This window comes from Daphnia pulicaria, chromosome 4 (assembly GCF_021234035.1).
Source record: "Daphnia pulicaria isolate SC F1-1A chromosome 4, SC_F0-13Bv2, whole genome shotgun sequence".
In the NCBI taxonomy this organism is placed as follows: Eukaryota; Metazoa; Arthropoda; class Branchiopoda; order Diplostraca; family Daphniidae; genus Daphnia; species Daphnia pulicaria.
In genome coordinates this window covers 515,987-532,260 of record NC_060916.1, presented here as the reverse complement: position 1 = coordinate 532,260, position 16,274 = coordinate 515,987, and the positions used below count along the sequence as shown (strand labels likewise).

General features: G+C 40.8%; 1 protein-coding gene and 1 long non-coding RNA gene across 2 annotated transcripts; one reads left to right on the top strand and one right to left on the bottom strand.

Annotated features, from left to right (window-relative positions):
* The first annotated feature begins 4,029 nt into the window (after positions 1-4,029).
* Positions 4,030-5,233, top strand: LOC124336622. Its single transcript, XR_006917133.1, has 3 exons — positions 4,030-4,207; positions 4,328-4,384; positions 4,561-5,233. It is a non-coding gene; the product is annotated as an uncharacterized LOC124336622 (long non-coding RNA).
* A 6,592-nt stretch (positions 5,234-11,825) lies between these two features.
* On the bottom strand, positions 11,826-13,868 carry LOC124336262 (WSC domain-containing protein 2-like). Its single transcript, XM_046790000.1, has 4 exons — positions 12,960-13,868; positions 12,584-12,883; positions 12,258-12,507; positions 11,826-12,181 (listed from the first exon to the last, which is right to left on the bottom strand). The coding sequence occupies exons 1-4, from the start codon at positions 13,480-13,482 to the stop codon at positions 12,022-12,024; spliced, it is 1,233 nt and encodes a 410-aa protein (XP_046645956.1). The 5' UTR covers positions 13,483-13,868; the 3' UTR covers positions 11,826-12,021.
* Positions 13,869-16,274: the final 2,406 nt, after the last annotated feature.

Here is a 16,274-nt window from a genome sequence, read left to right as displayed (position 1 = left end):
GGGTCGTTGATTTGTTAGACTTTGCTTAGCTGATTATTTTACGGGCATCCCATATAATCGTACAAGACGAGGGTGGAGAGAGAGAAATATGCTTCCGGTTTTGCCTTATTACGCAACCAACTCCCTTTAGACTAATATTCCTTTTTTTCCCCCTTTGCTGTAATGGCGGCCGTGTAAAGGAATTATTTACAGAGTCACGCGGACAAGAAACAACAGAAACGAACATCAGAAAATCTAGACGACATGTAAGTAATACGGCGGGCGTTTCAAAAGGTTTCCACTTCACGGGGGCAGCGGAAGACCAATGACAAATTTTTGGGAATTGCTGTGACCGGTATAGAAAATGAAGCCATTGCAATTATTTGAGCTGGGCCTCATTGTCATGAAGTCATATAGCGATTAACTGTTCTTGGCTGCCGGAGCCGGTCGACATCGACGAATATTCGTGTCACTGGCTCTTTTTATTTTAAAACTTGGCATTGGACATTGTCCCTGGCGTCCATAAAGTTTTGCGACAGACTAGGACTCAACTTTACTGAATTTGATCCTCCCAGTTCCATCCCGCCGGAATTCCGTCAGACTCGGCTACAAAAAAATGAAAAACGTGAAAGAAACGAAATTGATTATTTGAAAAGCCATTAACACTCACAATATAACCTCCACCACCACCGCCAGCGCTTTAAGTTTCTCTTGTGTGTTGGGACACGACATTGCCGATTATGCCGCCTCCTCTTCTCTTGTTTCCCCATCGACTCTCTCCCGAACTTTGTTATTGTTTTCCCCCTTTTCTTTTCGTGAATTTTTTTGTCACGAGATTATCGTCGACACGCAAAAAAAAGGCGCCGCGTGATTCATCATTTGAGTCCAACTTTTTTTTCTCTCCCTCCGTTTACTTTGCGTGTCTGCGGTTATTTATCCCCCCACCTCCTCCTTTTATTCTGCCGCTCGACATCCGATCAATAAGACGACGACGGTGAAGCGCCGCTGACCCTTTTGCATCCGCCACGATTTAATCGAAGACTTTTGGCTCTTTTGTTTCTGGTGGATGGAGTCGCCTCGTCTTTATATGGGACCCGATCACCATCGTCCGATAGTGAATAAGGCCAGCATTGAGCGGCACATGTCACGATGCCCATCAGATATGGGCCGGCCTTGTTCAACTGATCCGCAATCGTTGGCCATTTGAGATTGCGCGGCTGTTGTTTTATGCAGCGCCTAAATCGCCTTCGCGTTGTGTGGAAAAGGGCGAAAGGCCACAAATATGCGAATAAGAATCTCCTCGGCTATTTGCGTATTTCTCATGCAGGGTCAGTCGTCAGTGCACTTTATATGATGATGTCGACCGACCGGACTGGACAGTCATCTCTCCACCAATTTGTGTTTTTATGTCACGACGTAAAGACGGGCACCAGGCCACTAAAACGGGCAGACATGAGGCCACAGAGATGGACGATCAACGCGTTTATATACTCTTGCAATAACTTTATAGAGCACATTAAAAGACGGGATAGCTTCTTCCTGCTGTGAGTGTTTTTCGTGTTTTTATTAAAACATAAAAAGCAAATTACATTGGGAGCTGTTGCTTCTGTCGGGCATATAAAGGGCTGGATCTTATTGCGCTAGTCCGTCCGTGTTTTTAAAATAATTATCCGCTCCGATCTGTTTTTAATTGAATTGCTACTGGTGACAATAGAAAATTTCTCTTTGAATTTCCGTCCTCGCCATTGGAATTTTAGTAAATTCAAATGGGATGAACGTAATTATATTATATGAATTTGGTAACTGAATAGAGTTGAATCCGAGTCGGGACCGAGTCCCAAAGCCTTCCGGGTCGTTGGCGAACGTTATGTGGCACTGCACACTAGTAGCCTGCAGCAGTGGCCGACATATCAGTTGACTCATTTCATCAAGGAAAGTGGATTTGTGTGTAGTAGACTCCACTAGTGCTCTGGGTCCTAGTTGCAACGGACATTAACAACGTTGTTGTTCTTGTTGTTGTTGTTGTCGACATCATTGTATAGTCCGCAGTCGGTCTAGCCAGCAGAGAGCACGCGCCTCTCATCCCCTCCTCCCCAGTCTCCCCGGCGTCGCTTATCATCACAGGTCATCGACGCCCGTTGCCATGACTCCCGCTCGTTCCTCCTCCATGTTGTAGTAATAATGCACATCCCATAACGACAGCAGCAGCCGGGCCAGCAGGGTAGGACAACAGTCTTATCTTTTTTAGGGGGGTTCCTCTCATTTCTCCGTTGTCCGAGTCGAGTTGACTTTGCCTCAGCCGCCGCCGGGTCGTCTTTCCATTCCGCCCGATTTCCTGGAATTTCCACAGTCGGACGGACAGACAGACGGACGGACTCGCAGCACTTCCGAGAATCCTATTTAGAGTTGTACAATAATCACCGGCGAGCGAGCGAATCTTGACTCCCTCTTGCTCATTTCTTTTTAATTCCATTTGAATCTTCTCCTTAATTTGGTGTTGTTTTTAATATACACCAGGCCGTCTGGCTGTCCGGCTAGCGCCTTATTCCCCTTATTTTCATCTTGTTGTAATGCAATCCCGGTTCCCGGGCTTATTTGAATGAAGGCTCGTCGATGAGCTTTGTCCATCCGGCCATGCCCAAGAGGCAGCAGATCCAGCAGACTCAGCAGATCCAGTGACTCTGCCGCTTCTTCGTTCGTTCATTATCGTGACGAGCTGAGCGCCAATATGAACGAATGTATACACAAAACAAAAACAGCAGGCGCTTATGCGGGATCTTGATTAAGTCCAGCCCAGTCAATGGCCGCCCGTTGCCCCTGGTGGTGTTGGATATTGGAGACTCTGCGCTTGCAGTTTGGGATTGAAGAGCTTTGACAATAAGTTAGAAAATCTCATCAAGTGGATCTGCATCTCCTCATGCGAGATGCAAAGGAGATAGGAAGCCTTTTACTGAATTTTGGCGTTTGGCACGCAGCGCCCAGCTCAGATATCTCAAAATGAAATCAAAGTAGAATAAGTAATAAGGAACAGAAAATAATTGATGCAATGCAGTTTCTATAATTGCAGAACGGATTGAATCGCGAATATTTTGACATTCTGGTACAGTGGAAATGCTGACGTGTAACGTCAAATTGTTTCAAAATTTCTTTTCTTTCTTTTCCGTTTCCACTGCGTTACCGCTGGTAACCGCCCCTCGTCAACTTTTGTCTTACACAACCTCCAAAACTTTTGGTTAAATTGTCTGCTCCGTGCCTCTACTACTCCGTGCCAGTAGATCCTTAACCGGGACAAGTAAATCACTCGGTTCACTTTGCAAACGTCACAGATCACACGACTTGTGTCTGTGTCACTTATTTGATTGTGACTCGACAATTAATGTAATTCACTTTCTGACAACTTGTCGTGTGATTTGAATTTATAGCGCCACCCCGGGATTGTACGAACGACGACATAAAATGGCGAATCTCCTTTCAAGAGATTTGACGCTTGGTTGACTCGAATTATTCTGTTCAAATGTTCAATTATTAATAACAGTTCCCCACGCAGTCACGAAAGTTTTATGAAGGAGCAACTGCCACTCACCTAATGGCATTTGACCCAAATGCAATGAAGAATTCAACAAAGATTCGTCCAATAAAAGGGCGTATCTGCACGCCATTGAATGAACTATAAATACTGGGGTCAGAATAGTCGTACTGCGTTGCATTCCTTTACAAATCGTCATAGTCCCGTTCAGCTTATAAGATAAAATTGATCCGTGCCCTTTGAAAATAGAACGGGCCGAGATCAAAAAATCATTGTGGTAAGGGGACTCTATGTAACTTGTTGGGACGAACTATTAGAATTTAAATTAATAATCCCAATCTGTCCCAGGCTTCCAGCGGATGTTGAGGGCGGTTGAGAAAACCGCTTTCATCGTTTTAGCGGTTTGGAATGGTGGGGTCGATTTTTAATGATTTCTATCGATACCTTAGAATGGCTCATTACAAGATTAGTGTGTACAAGTCGTCTGATGCTTTGTTTCACACTTTCACAGTTCCGTAAAACAGAAGCCGTTCCAGATTACAAAGAAAACGGTCAGTCGATAACTATTTTAGGTTTTTGGTATTTTTGGAAACGCACGAAAAATAGCAGAACAATTTAAATCACGAAAATGTGGTCGTCGTATAAACTCTGGTGTCCCGGCTCTGCTCCTCTTCATGCTCTCACCTCTGTGCTGCTTCCCAGGTAAACAAAATTTAGAATACAAATAGATGATTATGGAGCTTAAATAGAAAGGTTAAACCTGTTCAAAATTTTTTAAATTATCCATGGCAATTTTTCTGCACTGAAATCTTCTTTGTGCAGATTTGAGCCCTGAGCCAGCCATCACAACAACACGATGTGCAATTTTTGCTTGTGCTGGTAATTATCTATCATCAGAATAATCTTCTTACTTTCTCTGCTATGGTAACATTCAATTCTCCCAATTTCTTTAGAAATTTGGGTTTACCCAGTATCACCATCTCATTTTAAACTTTTCCTAATTGTTGTTTCTGCAAATATTTTTTCGTAACCCATTTTTTTTATTTTTTGTATAGATAAACAGCATCCCTATTGATTGGAAACATTCCTCGTAATCCTCTCTGTCCTCGTGTACACCCATGTGAGTGTGGGTGTATTCACGAGGACTCCGTTTTTCCGTCATTCCACTTTTCTGCGGATGGAGCACTTGTGGATGCCTGGCCGTACTTCCCAGGCTTAAAAGGTAGGTAAGATATATCTTTACTCTTCCTTTTTGACTATATGGTTAGGTCACTTAGTACGGTGTACAATTATTCTGAGACATGTCATTGACTGGAACTTTTGTTTCTCGATTGCTGTTTTTGTTTACTCAGTTAGGACTCATTAAATAAGTCATTTGTAGAACAACTGCAGATCAGGCCTGTTTTTGTACCTCACAGCTTTGTCTTTGGATAAACAATCAATTTTTAAAAATCTTTTTACTTTGAACACTTCAATCAAGTGCAACTATAAAAAATTGTATGGCCAATAGGGCCCCCTCCTCCTCCTCCTGTTACCACAGAACTGGGAGAGGGACCTTGCATAGAGATGACAGTTCGTTCCTATTTGATGAAATGCGTGGGATCCAACAATTGGTTTCAGTTCACGAGGTTCCTACCATTGACTGCGCCAACGAATAAATTAATAATTTAGAGATGCGTGATCCTCTCATTTGAATTGGAATTTGTTTTCTTCTTTCACCTTTTTCTTTCCATCCACCTCCCATGCGAAACAAACTTGGGCCGTGGGGATTGATGAAACGACACGCGCAATTGATTTATGACGTCGCGTGCGACCCACAACCAGCACCACCCCATTTATTATTGCAACACAGCCGCACAATAACGATGCCTTCATCCCCTTGATTCTCTCTGTTCTGCTTTCTCATTGGCTGAACCAAAAGCAACACAAAAGCAACGACCATTTTAACAAAAGCTTCATTTTCTTTTGTGGATAATATTGAAATACGTGGACTCCGCAGGTGCCAGTTCTGGGCTGAGACCTGACAAATGACGACGGGCGCAAATTCTTTAGACGTCGTCTTCCAAACCGATTCAAATTTTATTGATGAATCAACACAAAAGTTTCGCAATAACAATAATTAGTCGTTGAAAATGTTTGCGCCGAAATGGGCGATATTTCAGTTGCGCTGCAAGTGATGATGGATTGCCTCTGTATTAGCCATTTCTGAAATGAACAGCCGCGCTAAACATTAACAGGATCGATAGTCTCTCCTTGGTTTCTCCTTCATTTCCCTTTTTGCTTTTTGGTTAATTAAATTTTCGCTGTCGTACGTAATGCATTTATCTCCCCGTAAATAGGGCCAGAGCGCAACACGCACCGAGATGCTCATTGATTCAACGGGAACTGAGCTCGTAAAGAATTCAATTGGGTAACAGGGAAAGACTTTCAGATTCAGTTGGCTCTAGCATTCTTAAAGACGTACTCCCTACCGTATTTCATTCATTTTTTAACCCGCCCATAGTTATTTCAACTGTACGCACGCATTTTAAAATCTGAATCTCGTCGTTTACTTTTGATTCTAAAAGGAAATATAAAGTCTGAAGTCTTTCCTTTTTCAAATATTTCTCTATACTTGATATTTCATTATTATTTTTTTTGTGTGTGCAAAGGGAATGAGTCAGAAGGTGGGGTTCGTTGTCAACATTTGGTTTACAGCGGAGGCGGGGTCGTTTGAGTCGGTTGTTGATTTTTAATGAGGTCCAGTCACGGACTAGAGAGGGCGATCGTCAAGAACTCGTACAGCAGTTGAACGAGAATTTGACGTCGTAATTGCCTTTTTTGCTCGTTCCTCTGTTTCCTTATGCGATTATCGCAAAAGAACACTTGGGAGCAGACCGGAATTATAACACGAGAAAAGACCCAGCACCGAATCGTTTATATCGTAATCACTTTGGGGGTTGTTATATGCAAATCCGTCATTATTATACACTGCCAAGAACTTTTTTTTTTTTTTTCCATTTATGCATTATATAAGTTCCTAAGACAATGTCTATACTTCCTGGGTATAAATGCATTGCTTCTCGTCTAACAGAATTCTTTTTTCGGTTTCCCTTTTTTGAACACGCGCCAGATTTCTATCGACTTCCATGCGCCAGTCTAACATCATTTAATAATCCATCTTTTCTATACATCCTCCACTTTTCAAGAACTACGGTACGGCAACACATGAGATCTCGAGCGAGTTAACATTCGCACCAATTAGTTGATTCCGAGAAAAAAAAACGGGCGGAGTCGTTTCAAACCTTTTCGTTTTGTTCAAAAAGAAAGAAAAGGAGCAAAAGTGATAGAAGTTGCAGGTTACCAAGTAACAGGTGCTGTTGTGTGTGTGTGAACGGCGTTATTGATTGCATATCCTTCTTTCCGCTCTTCCCCATCTAAACTTCCGTCTGGAAAACTACGTATAAGAAATATTACCGACACGGTCCTTCAGCATCTCGAGTGTCGAAAATGGCCATGTGTGTCTTCTGTGTCGAACGTGCCGAAACGTCTCGTTCGAGATTCGTTCTGGCAGACTGCTGGCAGCAGCACAGTTGCTCATCGCTGTGTCGAGTGACTTTCCGGTGCATGTTATCTCTTGTGAACTCGACGCATTCTAATCACGTCTACACCCATCATGATTCAGCTCGTTGTCGTTTTTAAACAGAAACAAGAAAAGTGGTTTCAAACCGAAAGCAGCACGTTTCCTATTGCTTGAAGTATAGTTTTACGCATTAAAATGATTCAAGTTTATTACTTTTTCTGCCGCAAATTGCGCAGTTGACATTTCTTACTTTTTTTTCAGATTTTATATAACTGCGAAAAATGGTGAAATTTAGTGGTCAACGTTGTACTTTGATCGATCAATATTTAATTATTGACTATGTAGCTTGACTGCTTGACATAATTTTTGGTCAAAAAGATAAATTGCTGAATTATTTCCAGACGTTGTTCGGTCGACTAACGTGTCACGGAGAACATTTCCCGGGTATATAGATGTACAGACGGGCGACGGCGGTCTATCGCTTGAAGCCATCGGTAATTTGACCGTGATCCAATTTCGTTGCCCTCTTGTAGGTCATGTCTGCCGGACTCTGTTGAAAAATTCATACCCTTAGATTGTTGGAACGACGAATCGATCCTCCCGCTACTACTCCAAGCACCGGATGTGTACGTTTCCCGACAAGCACAATTATTTCCTATAATATAATGACGAGAAAGATTTTTTTTGTTTTTGTTTTTCCTTTTGTCTCTTGGACTCTGTACATTCAGTCAGAGACGACATGACATAAGGGGGGGGGAAAGTTTACTTTGTTCTAATCGTTAGCGTCTAACGACGCACAGTCTTGTCGCAAGATATAACCAGAAACTCTCGAACAGTTTCAAGAAAACGTCCGGAGGTTTCACATCAAACCGGAAGTGGAATCAAATTCTTTTCAATGTTAAATGATCAAAGAAACTCTCAAATTAAAAATAGTGGCGTTATCCTCAACCATACAAATTTTTTAATAGACTCCGATAGTTCTATAACATTTCATTGCCAAACAAAAATGAAATTTCTAATAGACCAATAAGGAAGTTGTTTCGCCGTGTATAAATTCTTCGTCGTGGGGGGACTAATGTGAAGATAACCCCGTGAATTACTTGGGTCGTTGTTGCCCCGGAAATGTTTCAGAGTGTGTGTGTGTGTTGCGTGTGTTTTTGGTGTAGAATATGAAAAACACGCTCGGCTCTTTGCAAACTTGCACAAGTCGCTGGAGCGTGAATCAATCAAGCTAATGTGTATGTATACATACGGCTGTGCTGGAATGTGTATACGTCTACGTGTATACGGCTATATTTCTCTCCGTATGCTCTATACTCTCAAGGCCATAATTTCATTGAAACCGTAGTTGTGTTTGCGGAGAGACGGAAGAGAATATTCAAATCGCAATTATGTATTGTAATACATTTGATGGGGGGGGGGGGGGAAATGGAATTACAAATTGATGTTGGACGCCTATATAATTCTCGTCGTGCTTGTATATACGTTGACTAATGAGAATAACGTAACATGTGTGAGATAAGAGCTTTGCTGATAAAAGTGCGGCGATATTATTCGATGTTTTTAGCTGCCGGAGAATATCGTCGACAAGGAGAAATTGGATGTACCCTAATAGTTTCATGTCTTATTGCGTGACGTCTAGCCACGATAAATATTACGCCAACTCTTACGTTTACGGCCAAAAAAAAACGAGGCTATTCGACCTGCAAGGACACGGTTGTCGTGCAATGCCCGATCTGTGCCGATTACGCAACTTGAGAGCGCCTGTTACGTGACTGCAAACTTGATAGTCCGTTTGCTATTACCTGATGCAGTATAAGAGTTTATTTAATTCATCATACGATTACGCAATGCAGAAAACAAACAAACAGATCATGCCATATTTAAATTAAGTGTAATTTTATTCCACTTCAATTGCTTTGCAAAATTGAAATTTTTGAATGATAAAAGCAGCATTAAAATGTTCAAAAGTCGTCCCTGGTGTATTACGTTTTACGTGTGATTGAGGTGCCCAAAAAGAGCAGGTGAAATTTTTAGACTTGCACTCGACGAATTCAAAAGCACCACTTAGCTCAATCGTTTAACCTTTCGGACTTTTCACTTTATCCCTTACGATTTATGCATGTCACCGATTGGCCATCACTAATTCGTTTCGTCTGACACGTTGCAACGGAAGTCCCAGCTTTGAAATCCGCTCGTCGGTGTATTGAGAAATTCATCAACCAGAGACAGCGTCGAGCTGGTTGTTAAATTATCAGTCACCATTACTCTGTGTGTCTGTCTAGAACATCACTAACTAATGACTATATACTTGATCGTCGTAATGGATTGTATCGCTAATTTTCTTTTACTTATAACAATAACGATGCATCAACGGTATAATTATACGAACGAATCAAGACAACCGAACCATTAAGAGTAACAAATACTTGTTCCCGGTGTTGAGCCATCGTGTAGTGCACCCTGCGCATTGATTTTCTATCTTAATTCATTTGTGGAAACTAGTGGGCACCACTTCGTGACAGGATTGTCGACATTTGTCAAGTTGTCACTTGTGACTGGTGCAATTTTCATTCGCTTAAGTACCACTACTTCCAGTTGTTCGTATCTGTCCCTCACTTATCCTTCATTTGCGTGGCTGGATGTGTTAGTGGACAGTTGACTTTCATTCTTATCCCCAACCATCGGACCAGCAGTTTTCAATGTGAGGATAATTTTACCATGGTTCTAAATAACAGCCCCTCTTGACTCTCCAAAATTTGAGAAAACTCGAGGCTAATTGGTTTTTGCTGGCTTGTTAGTTTAGCTCCCATATTGCGCAGTTTTTTTAAACTAATGATTTCTTTTTTAAAAAGAGCTTGGAAGGAAATTCAATATTACGTTTTCTGGCTCCCAAGTCGCCATCTAGCACCGAACATGAACATGATTCTGGCAAGACGTTCGTAATAACACTGTAGGCAGCGTACGTACGCCGCAAGGTACCCGAAGGGAATGTTAAGGGTATACTAGTTGGTATAGTAGTATTGCTGTATTGGTATAGTTTTATAAAGGCAGAGCTATAGAATAGTTATAGAATAATAATAATATTCTGTTATAAAGGTAGGCCTATTATTAAGATTAATTAATAATATTTAAAACAAAAATGTTATGCCCTTAGTTTCCGGAGAAATTTAATATGCAGAAATCGAGAAAGAGATGAAAAGCATATTTCCGCATGTTTCTATCCAAACATTAAATACAAATTCAATTCCAAAAAACCTAATATGATATGGCGCGGCGTAAGGGTAAGGCGTGACTTTGGTGCGGCGGAGGCTTCGCCCCGCCACCCCACGTCACACCGGATCTTGTTAAAATTAAATGTAAGTAACTACCTATCAGCACTTCTTTTACTGGAGATTGATAGCGTTTAAATGATAACATACAGTTACTTATATTCTATCGTACAATATTACTCCAACAGCTATAGTCGCTATAGTTAGTGATTACGAAATAATAACACTCGTTTTGAACTATAACCGACAGAGAACACAGTACTACTACTTTGACTATAAATTTTATTTTATCATACGGGCTTCAAGTCGATTGTCACGTTACGTTTATATCCCTGTCAGCTGTCACATGTCTCTGTATTATCGTCTGCTGTAACAGCTATTGAAATTCTGTCAAAAAGTAACAAGAACTCCGTTTGATCAAACGCCTGAATCGATTGCAGCCAAATTTTCAAAATAGATGTAAAAAATTGTAAGCTACCGATTACTGCCATTGAAATGCAATTAAATTGTTGATTGCAATCAATAATTGCCAAAAACTAGTGCATCCATCTATATAGTGTTACGATAACTGCAAAAAGCCATCTGTGTAGTGTTACGAGAACTGAAAAAAGCCATCTGTGTAGTGTTACGAGAACTGAGGGTGCCCATGTAAACCATACTGCAAACGAAACTTTGACCAGTAACCCTTCGGGTAATTCCACGGAAAATGTAATAGGAAATAGTACTAACGCAAGTTGTAATTCCAATTGCAAACTGCTATGCAATGAATGACAAACAACTCTGTAATGCGCACATTACAAAGGGTTTGCAGTATTATTTATTATGTCCTTAAAAACACTTCTTTAAAAAGACTCAATAACAATTTTTAATTGCAAGAGGTTTCAATGCAGGAATTAATCTAATTTGTCTTGTAAAATTTTTTTTCCCTCGTTAACTTAATTCCTGCGTTGCCTGGTTGCAAATGAAATTTTGATTAGAGAACGTAAGGTAAATGGCAAATGGACGCATGTTACCAGATGGCTCGAAGTAGCCAACGCAACATTTAGTTGAATACGACTATTGCGATGAAACGAGTGAACATTCTAAAAATAATTGGTTTGTTGAGAACTGAAAACTGAAAGATTGGATGCTGCCAATTTATGTTCGATGCCTCTCTGTAAATTCTTCAAAAGATTTAACGATTTAACCACTAAACGTCACTCTAGCAAGCAAAATCCAGTGAAATCTTTTGATATCTCCAGCAGTCCTGGCTTACGTTAACAGTTGCATTTTTAGTTTTTACCGTTTCCATCAAACGTCGAACAAGCATTCTATTCGTTGCTGCTTTATAGCTCATTCCAAGTTTATACTTAAACTCCAGCGGCTTCATACGTTTTTCAACAGTGGCACGTTAGTATAGCTTATTCGCGTTTGAATGAACCCAAAATATTTCATGATATTGAAATTAATGTTATAGTAAATAGAAAAGAGTTCGCATAGACCACACTGGTGAAACTAGAAAAAGGCAACATGTATTTTTTGTGTGCATATCATTAGGAGTCCATAACAGTTTTAAATGTTTACTTCAATTCCAAGCGCAGTTTTAAATAAAGTAGTAAATTTAACAGTAGAAATACTTTTGATTTCCGTTGACAATCACAAATCAAATGAAGTCGAAACAAAGTAGAATCTGCTCAATTCAATCACAGAGAGGAGATATTCCAATGTCCGTATTGGTACATCGGAGTGTAGAAATCGTACAGTTCGACAGGCAAAGGATCAAGCCCTCGCTCCTTCAACGCCAGTTGAACACTTTGAATGGATTTGAGTATCAACAAGTGCTGGCTCTCCGTAAAAGGATTCCTGCGTGCCAATCAAAAAATAATTGTTATGGAATTATCCCCCAAAAATAATTGCGCAAAAATTTAAAAAATTATACTTTGGGTAATTCTTCGGCCCGGATTCACTCCGCTTAAATGAGTTATCCTGATTGTGACGGAGAACGCATTCCAACCGATCTTTATTCACATCCGGAATTCCAAGCATTTCCGCCATCCGCAACAGCTGCGGCCCAGTGTCCCGACGTAATTTCTCGTAGTAGACGACGCCTCCGCGTTTCAGTCCACGGATCCACACGGTGGCAAGCATCTCCCAACTGGCGACGCTCCGGCTGATAAACTGGTCCCATGCTTATCAATAATCAAACAATCGCTTTTATAACACAATTACGTAATCGATAAAATTACAGCATTTAGATTAGCTAACTTGAAATTTTGCGATTTCCAATTTTGACTGGTTCAATTCCTTGTTTAAATGCTTCGACCGGAGCCAATCCGGCCATGTTTCCACCGAATGCGAAATTGCGATAAGACAAGATGGCTTTGAATGGATTGCGGATCACCAAGATGCCATCGCCCCGGAAGTGCTCCACCTCTTGATTCAATCGTTTTTCACTGGATTTATTGGCCATCGCCATGTTGTAAACCACCGAGAAGAGTGAAAGGTCGTGAGTTTTCTGGAGTAGAGAGCAATTGCAGTCCTTTTTCAATTCGTATTTACTTCCGGCTGCCATAAAATTCAAATTGGAATGTCATTTTCTCTTGATTCCTTGAAATTATTATTTCTTGATTGAGATGTATACCTTTGGAAATGAAGAATTCGTCGCCAGGGTAAATGGTGTCGACGTATAGACCAGTCACACCCATCAGGAGCATCCGGAGCCAAGTGTTTCCGCTTCCGGGGAAAGATACCAGAGCTCGGGGTAGTAAGTTTTCCTCCAACAGGTGAACGGTGAATTGATTGCAGATGGTATCGTTCGACCACAAATCCAGCCAGTTGAGTGTCTTGTTGGGTTCCATGGATGGCGGTCCGATCCTTGGCAATTTTTCTATTTTCTTGATTGTCGGTGTAAAAATCAACTCTGATTTGTCGACGTATTCTTCTGTGACAGGCGGAGCAGATTGGGGTAACACTTGAATGTCACCTGGCCGTTCCACTATGATCAAGTCGTTCGTTTTGACGTCACTAAAACTTAAATGTGGCCCTGGGTGAATGTCGTCATCTCCACTTTTAGTCGATGTTCTCAAAAGTAAAACGTAGCAGCAAGAAATAATGGCGACCGTTGAGAAATAATGGAAGTTTCGTCGCAACAAACCGAGTCGCATTTTCCACAAAATAATTAATTTTCCAATTCAATTATTTAGTTTAGAATAATAATATCGAAATCACGCTTGAAATTCAGTTGCGATAAAACACAACCAAATATTGAAATCAGCTCTCTTGCTCGGAGACTTTTGCTTCGTTCACGATTGACAGCAGACAACTGACTAATGCAACAGAGGCTTTGTCAAGCGAAAAACCTGTATCTATACCGCCTCTGCACACAGTACAAGGTTATTCGTATATTCACGCCGGCATCGACCATCTGGGAGGGGAGACAGCGAAAGAGAGCATCCAGTTGAAAAAGAAAAAAAAAAAGGAATTGAGCTGCCCCATAAAACTCCTTGCCTGATGGCATAAACCCCAACAGCTGCGCTCTTGCGTCTATGGAGGACTATTATGTTTGCCCTTCGAAGAGGGGCTACGTCCTGACCAAGGACAATCACCCCTTTCTCCAGTATATGTTATGCTCTTTGAGTAGTTATAATCATATTTTCAACTAATGAGGTTTCAGTGTAGCTGTAAGGATTGCTGAAAGTTTCTATTTTGGAATGAAATATGTATAGCATTTTCCATTATCTCGATATGCCTTTTTACGGCGGAAGTTTGACCATCTTTTGGCTATTGTGAGGTTGGTAGTTGCTTTTAAAAATTCCCAACCATCACTATATAACAGCTGATAATTTCGTTTGATTATATGTTGTCCAGTCTCGGGAGACTATAACTAGAAATTAGTAAATTTCGCTCAACAGGAAGCACTGGTTTTTACCTGCTATGCAAAATAGGTATGGTGTTAATAGCTTTAGTCAAATTTGGATATGCAATTCGACAGTTCAAGGCGTATTTCGTGAATAGGTATAAGCCAATAACTCCAGCAATCGTGCAGATAAAAAGGAATAATATGCCCTTAAGTGGAAATGGAAAACTGAAATTCAAATTTGTTTCTTCAATGGTGGTCGACTGCTGGTCGCCTTGACTTGCACAAAGAGAATCGTGTTCGACGATTGTCTCCACCTAAAAACCCACCTGCTGGGTGCGCCTGTTATAGGTGTAGTTGCGTCATTACTCTTGTCCCGACTCCACAAACTTTTGAACCGTTCAGACTATAGACGTGAGGCCGTGAAACGAACTGTACTGGGAACTAGAGCAAACAAGTTTTTGAGAAGAAACGGTATTGTTGCGACAACCGAAATCAGCAATTTCTTTGCAAAACGGTTTACGCAAAAATGTATTCCTATCGGTACACTGGCGGCAACTTTCAACTCACAAAAATATAAATTTTTCATTTTACCTTTTCGAATGGAATTTAAGATGATAAGAATGGGCGCAGGTCCGGATGGCGGAGAGTCCCGCTGATTCCATTGTTCTCGTGTTCGATCATTCCTCAATGTCAAGTCTCCTCATCCAAGATTTCCAATGGCCATTCTTGTTATCGAAGTAGAAAAAATAACAAAGGCACTTTTTGTTTGGACATTTTCTCCATTCCATTCCTCGACGCCCGGGAATTTACTTTAATGTGCTTTGAGTTTTTACCCCATACCGCCCAACTCTGAATAGACAACTATCTAAAAAAATTTGTTATTGCAATTATTTCCAACTTAACAAATCTTTATAACCCACTCCGCATAGCATCATATTATTCATCACCGAATAGAGTGGCTATAGAAACTGTACTGTCCTTCTCGGTCCTTCTTATCGTACGATCTGTAAAAGGATTGCGATCCCAAGGTCAAGTTCAAATTTCTGTTCTCGATTACGTGAGTAGATAATTCAAACGCGCACTCTGTGACTACCTTTCTCTCTCTACCCATTCGCCAACCACCGCTAGCACATATATGGTGACAGTATAATATCTTTTCGGTATAATAGTAAAGCCGTGTAGTTCGTAAAAAAAAAGAGAGAATGTGTATAATTCATATTAAAGTCGGACTTTATTATAGTCTGGTTTCCAGTGAATAATGGAATTTCCACGTTCAAATTCACGTCTGACTACTATGGGACAAGGTAAATTTCTTGCGCTACCTCCATTATGTATACCCCATACCGGGAAGAAATGACGACAGTTAGAAAACTCGCAGTTATCATGACTAATAGTCACCAGAATTAAGTGCTGGGTAGTCTATGATGTCGGGGCATTGCCCTTTCGTGAATAGATGCCCAAAGAAACCTGAGAACAAGAGAGGTTATAACGACTGCCCTTTGATGACTCGACAGAAGTCTGGCTACACCGATGAATATCACCGTGCAACTATAGTTCATTCAAATCCTGGCAAGCTTTAGAACTTATAACAAACTAGCATGTTTTTTTCTCGAGTCCTCAGTCCTTTCAAGTTGTCTCCACAATTTGAATTGCCATTTTTTTTTCCTGTCCAAGTAAAATGACCAAGCCACTTTTGTTTGGACATTTTCTCCATTCCATTCCTCGGGAATTTATTTCAACGCGATTGTTGTTTTTTGACCGTATAGGACCGGGCAACTCTTTAGAGAAAACTAAAATTTTCACTACCATTATTTTATCAGCTTTAACAAATTTGTATCCATCCACTCCGCATATAGCATTATATAAACTTCATCAATGAATAGAGATGAAGAAATTGTCGTCCTGTTTGTCTTGACTGCAAGGTCAATTTCAAATACCTGTTCTCGTTTTCGTGAATAGATAATTCAAACCCGCACTTTGTGATTCTAATTTTTCTATAAATACACTTGCCAACGGCCACTAGCGCACACATGTATGGCGAAAACAGTGCTCATAAATAGCAAAGCCATGTAGTCTCGTAAAAACAAGAGGGGAAAA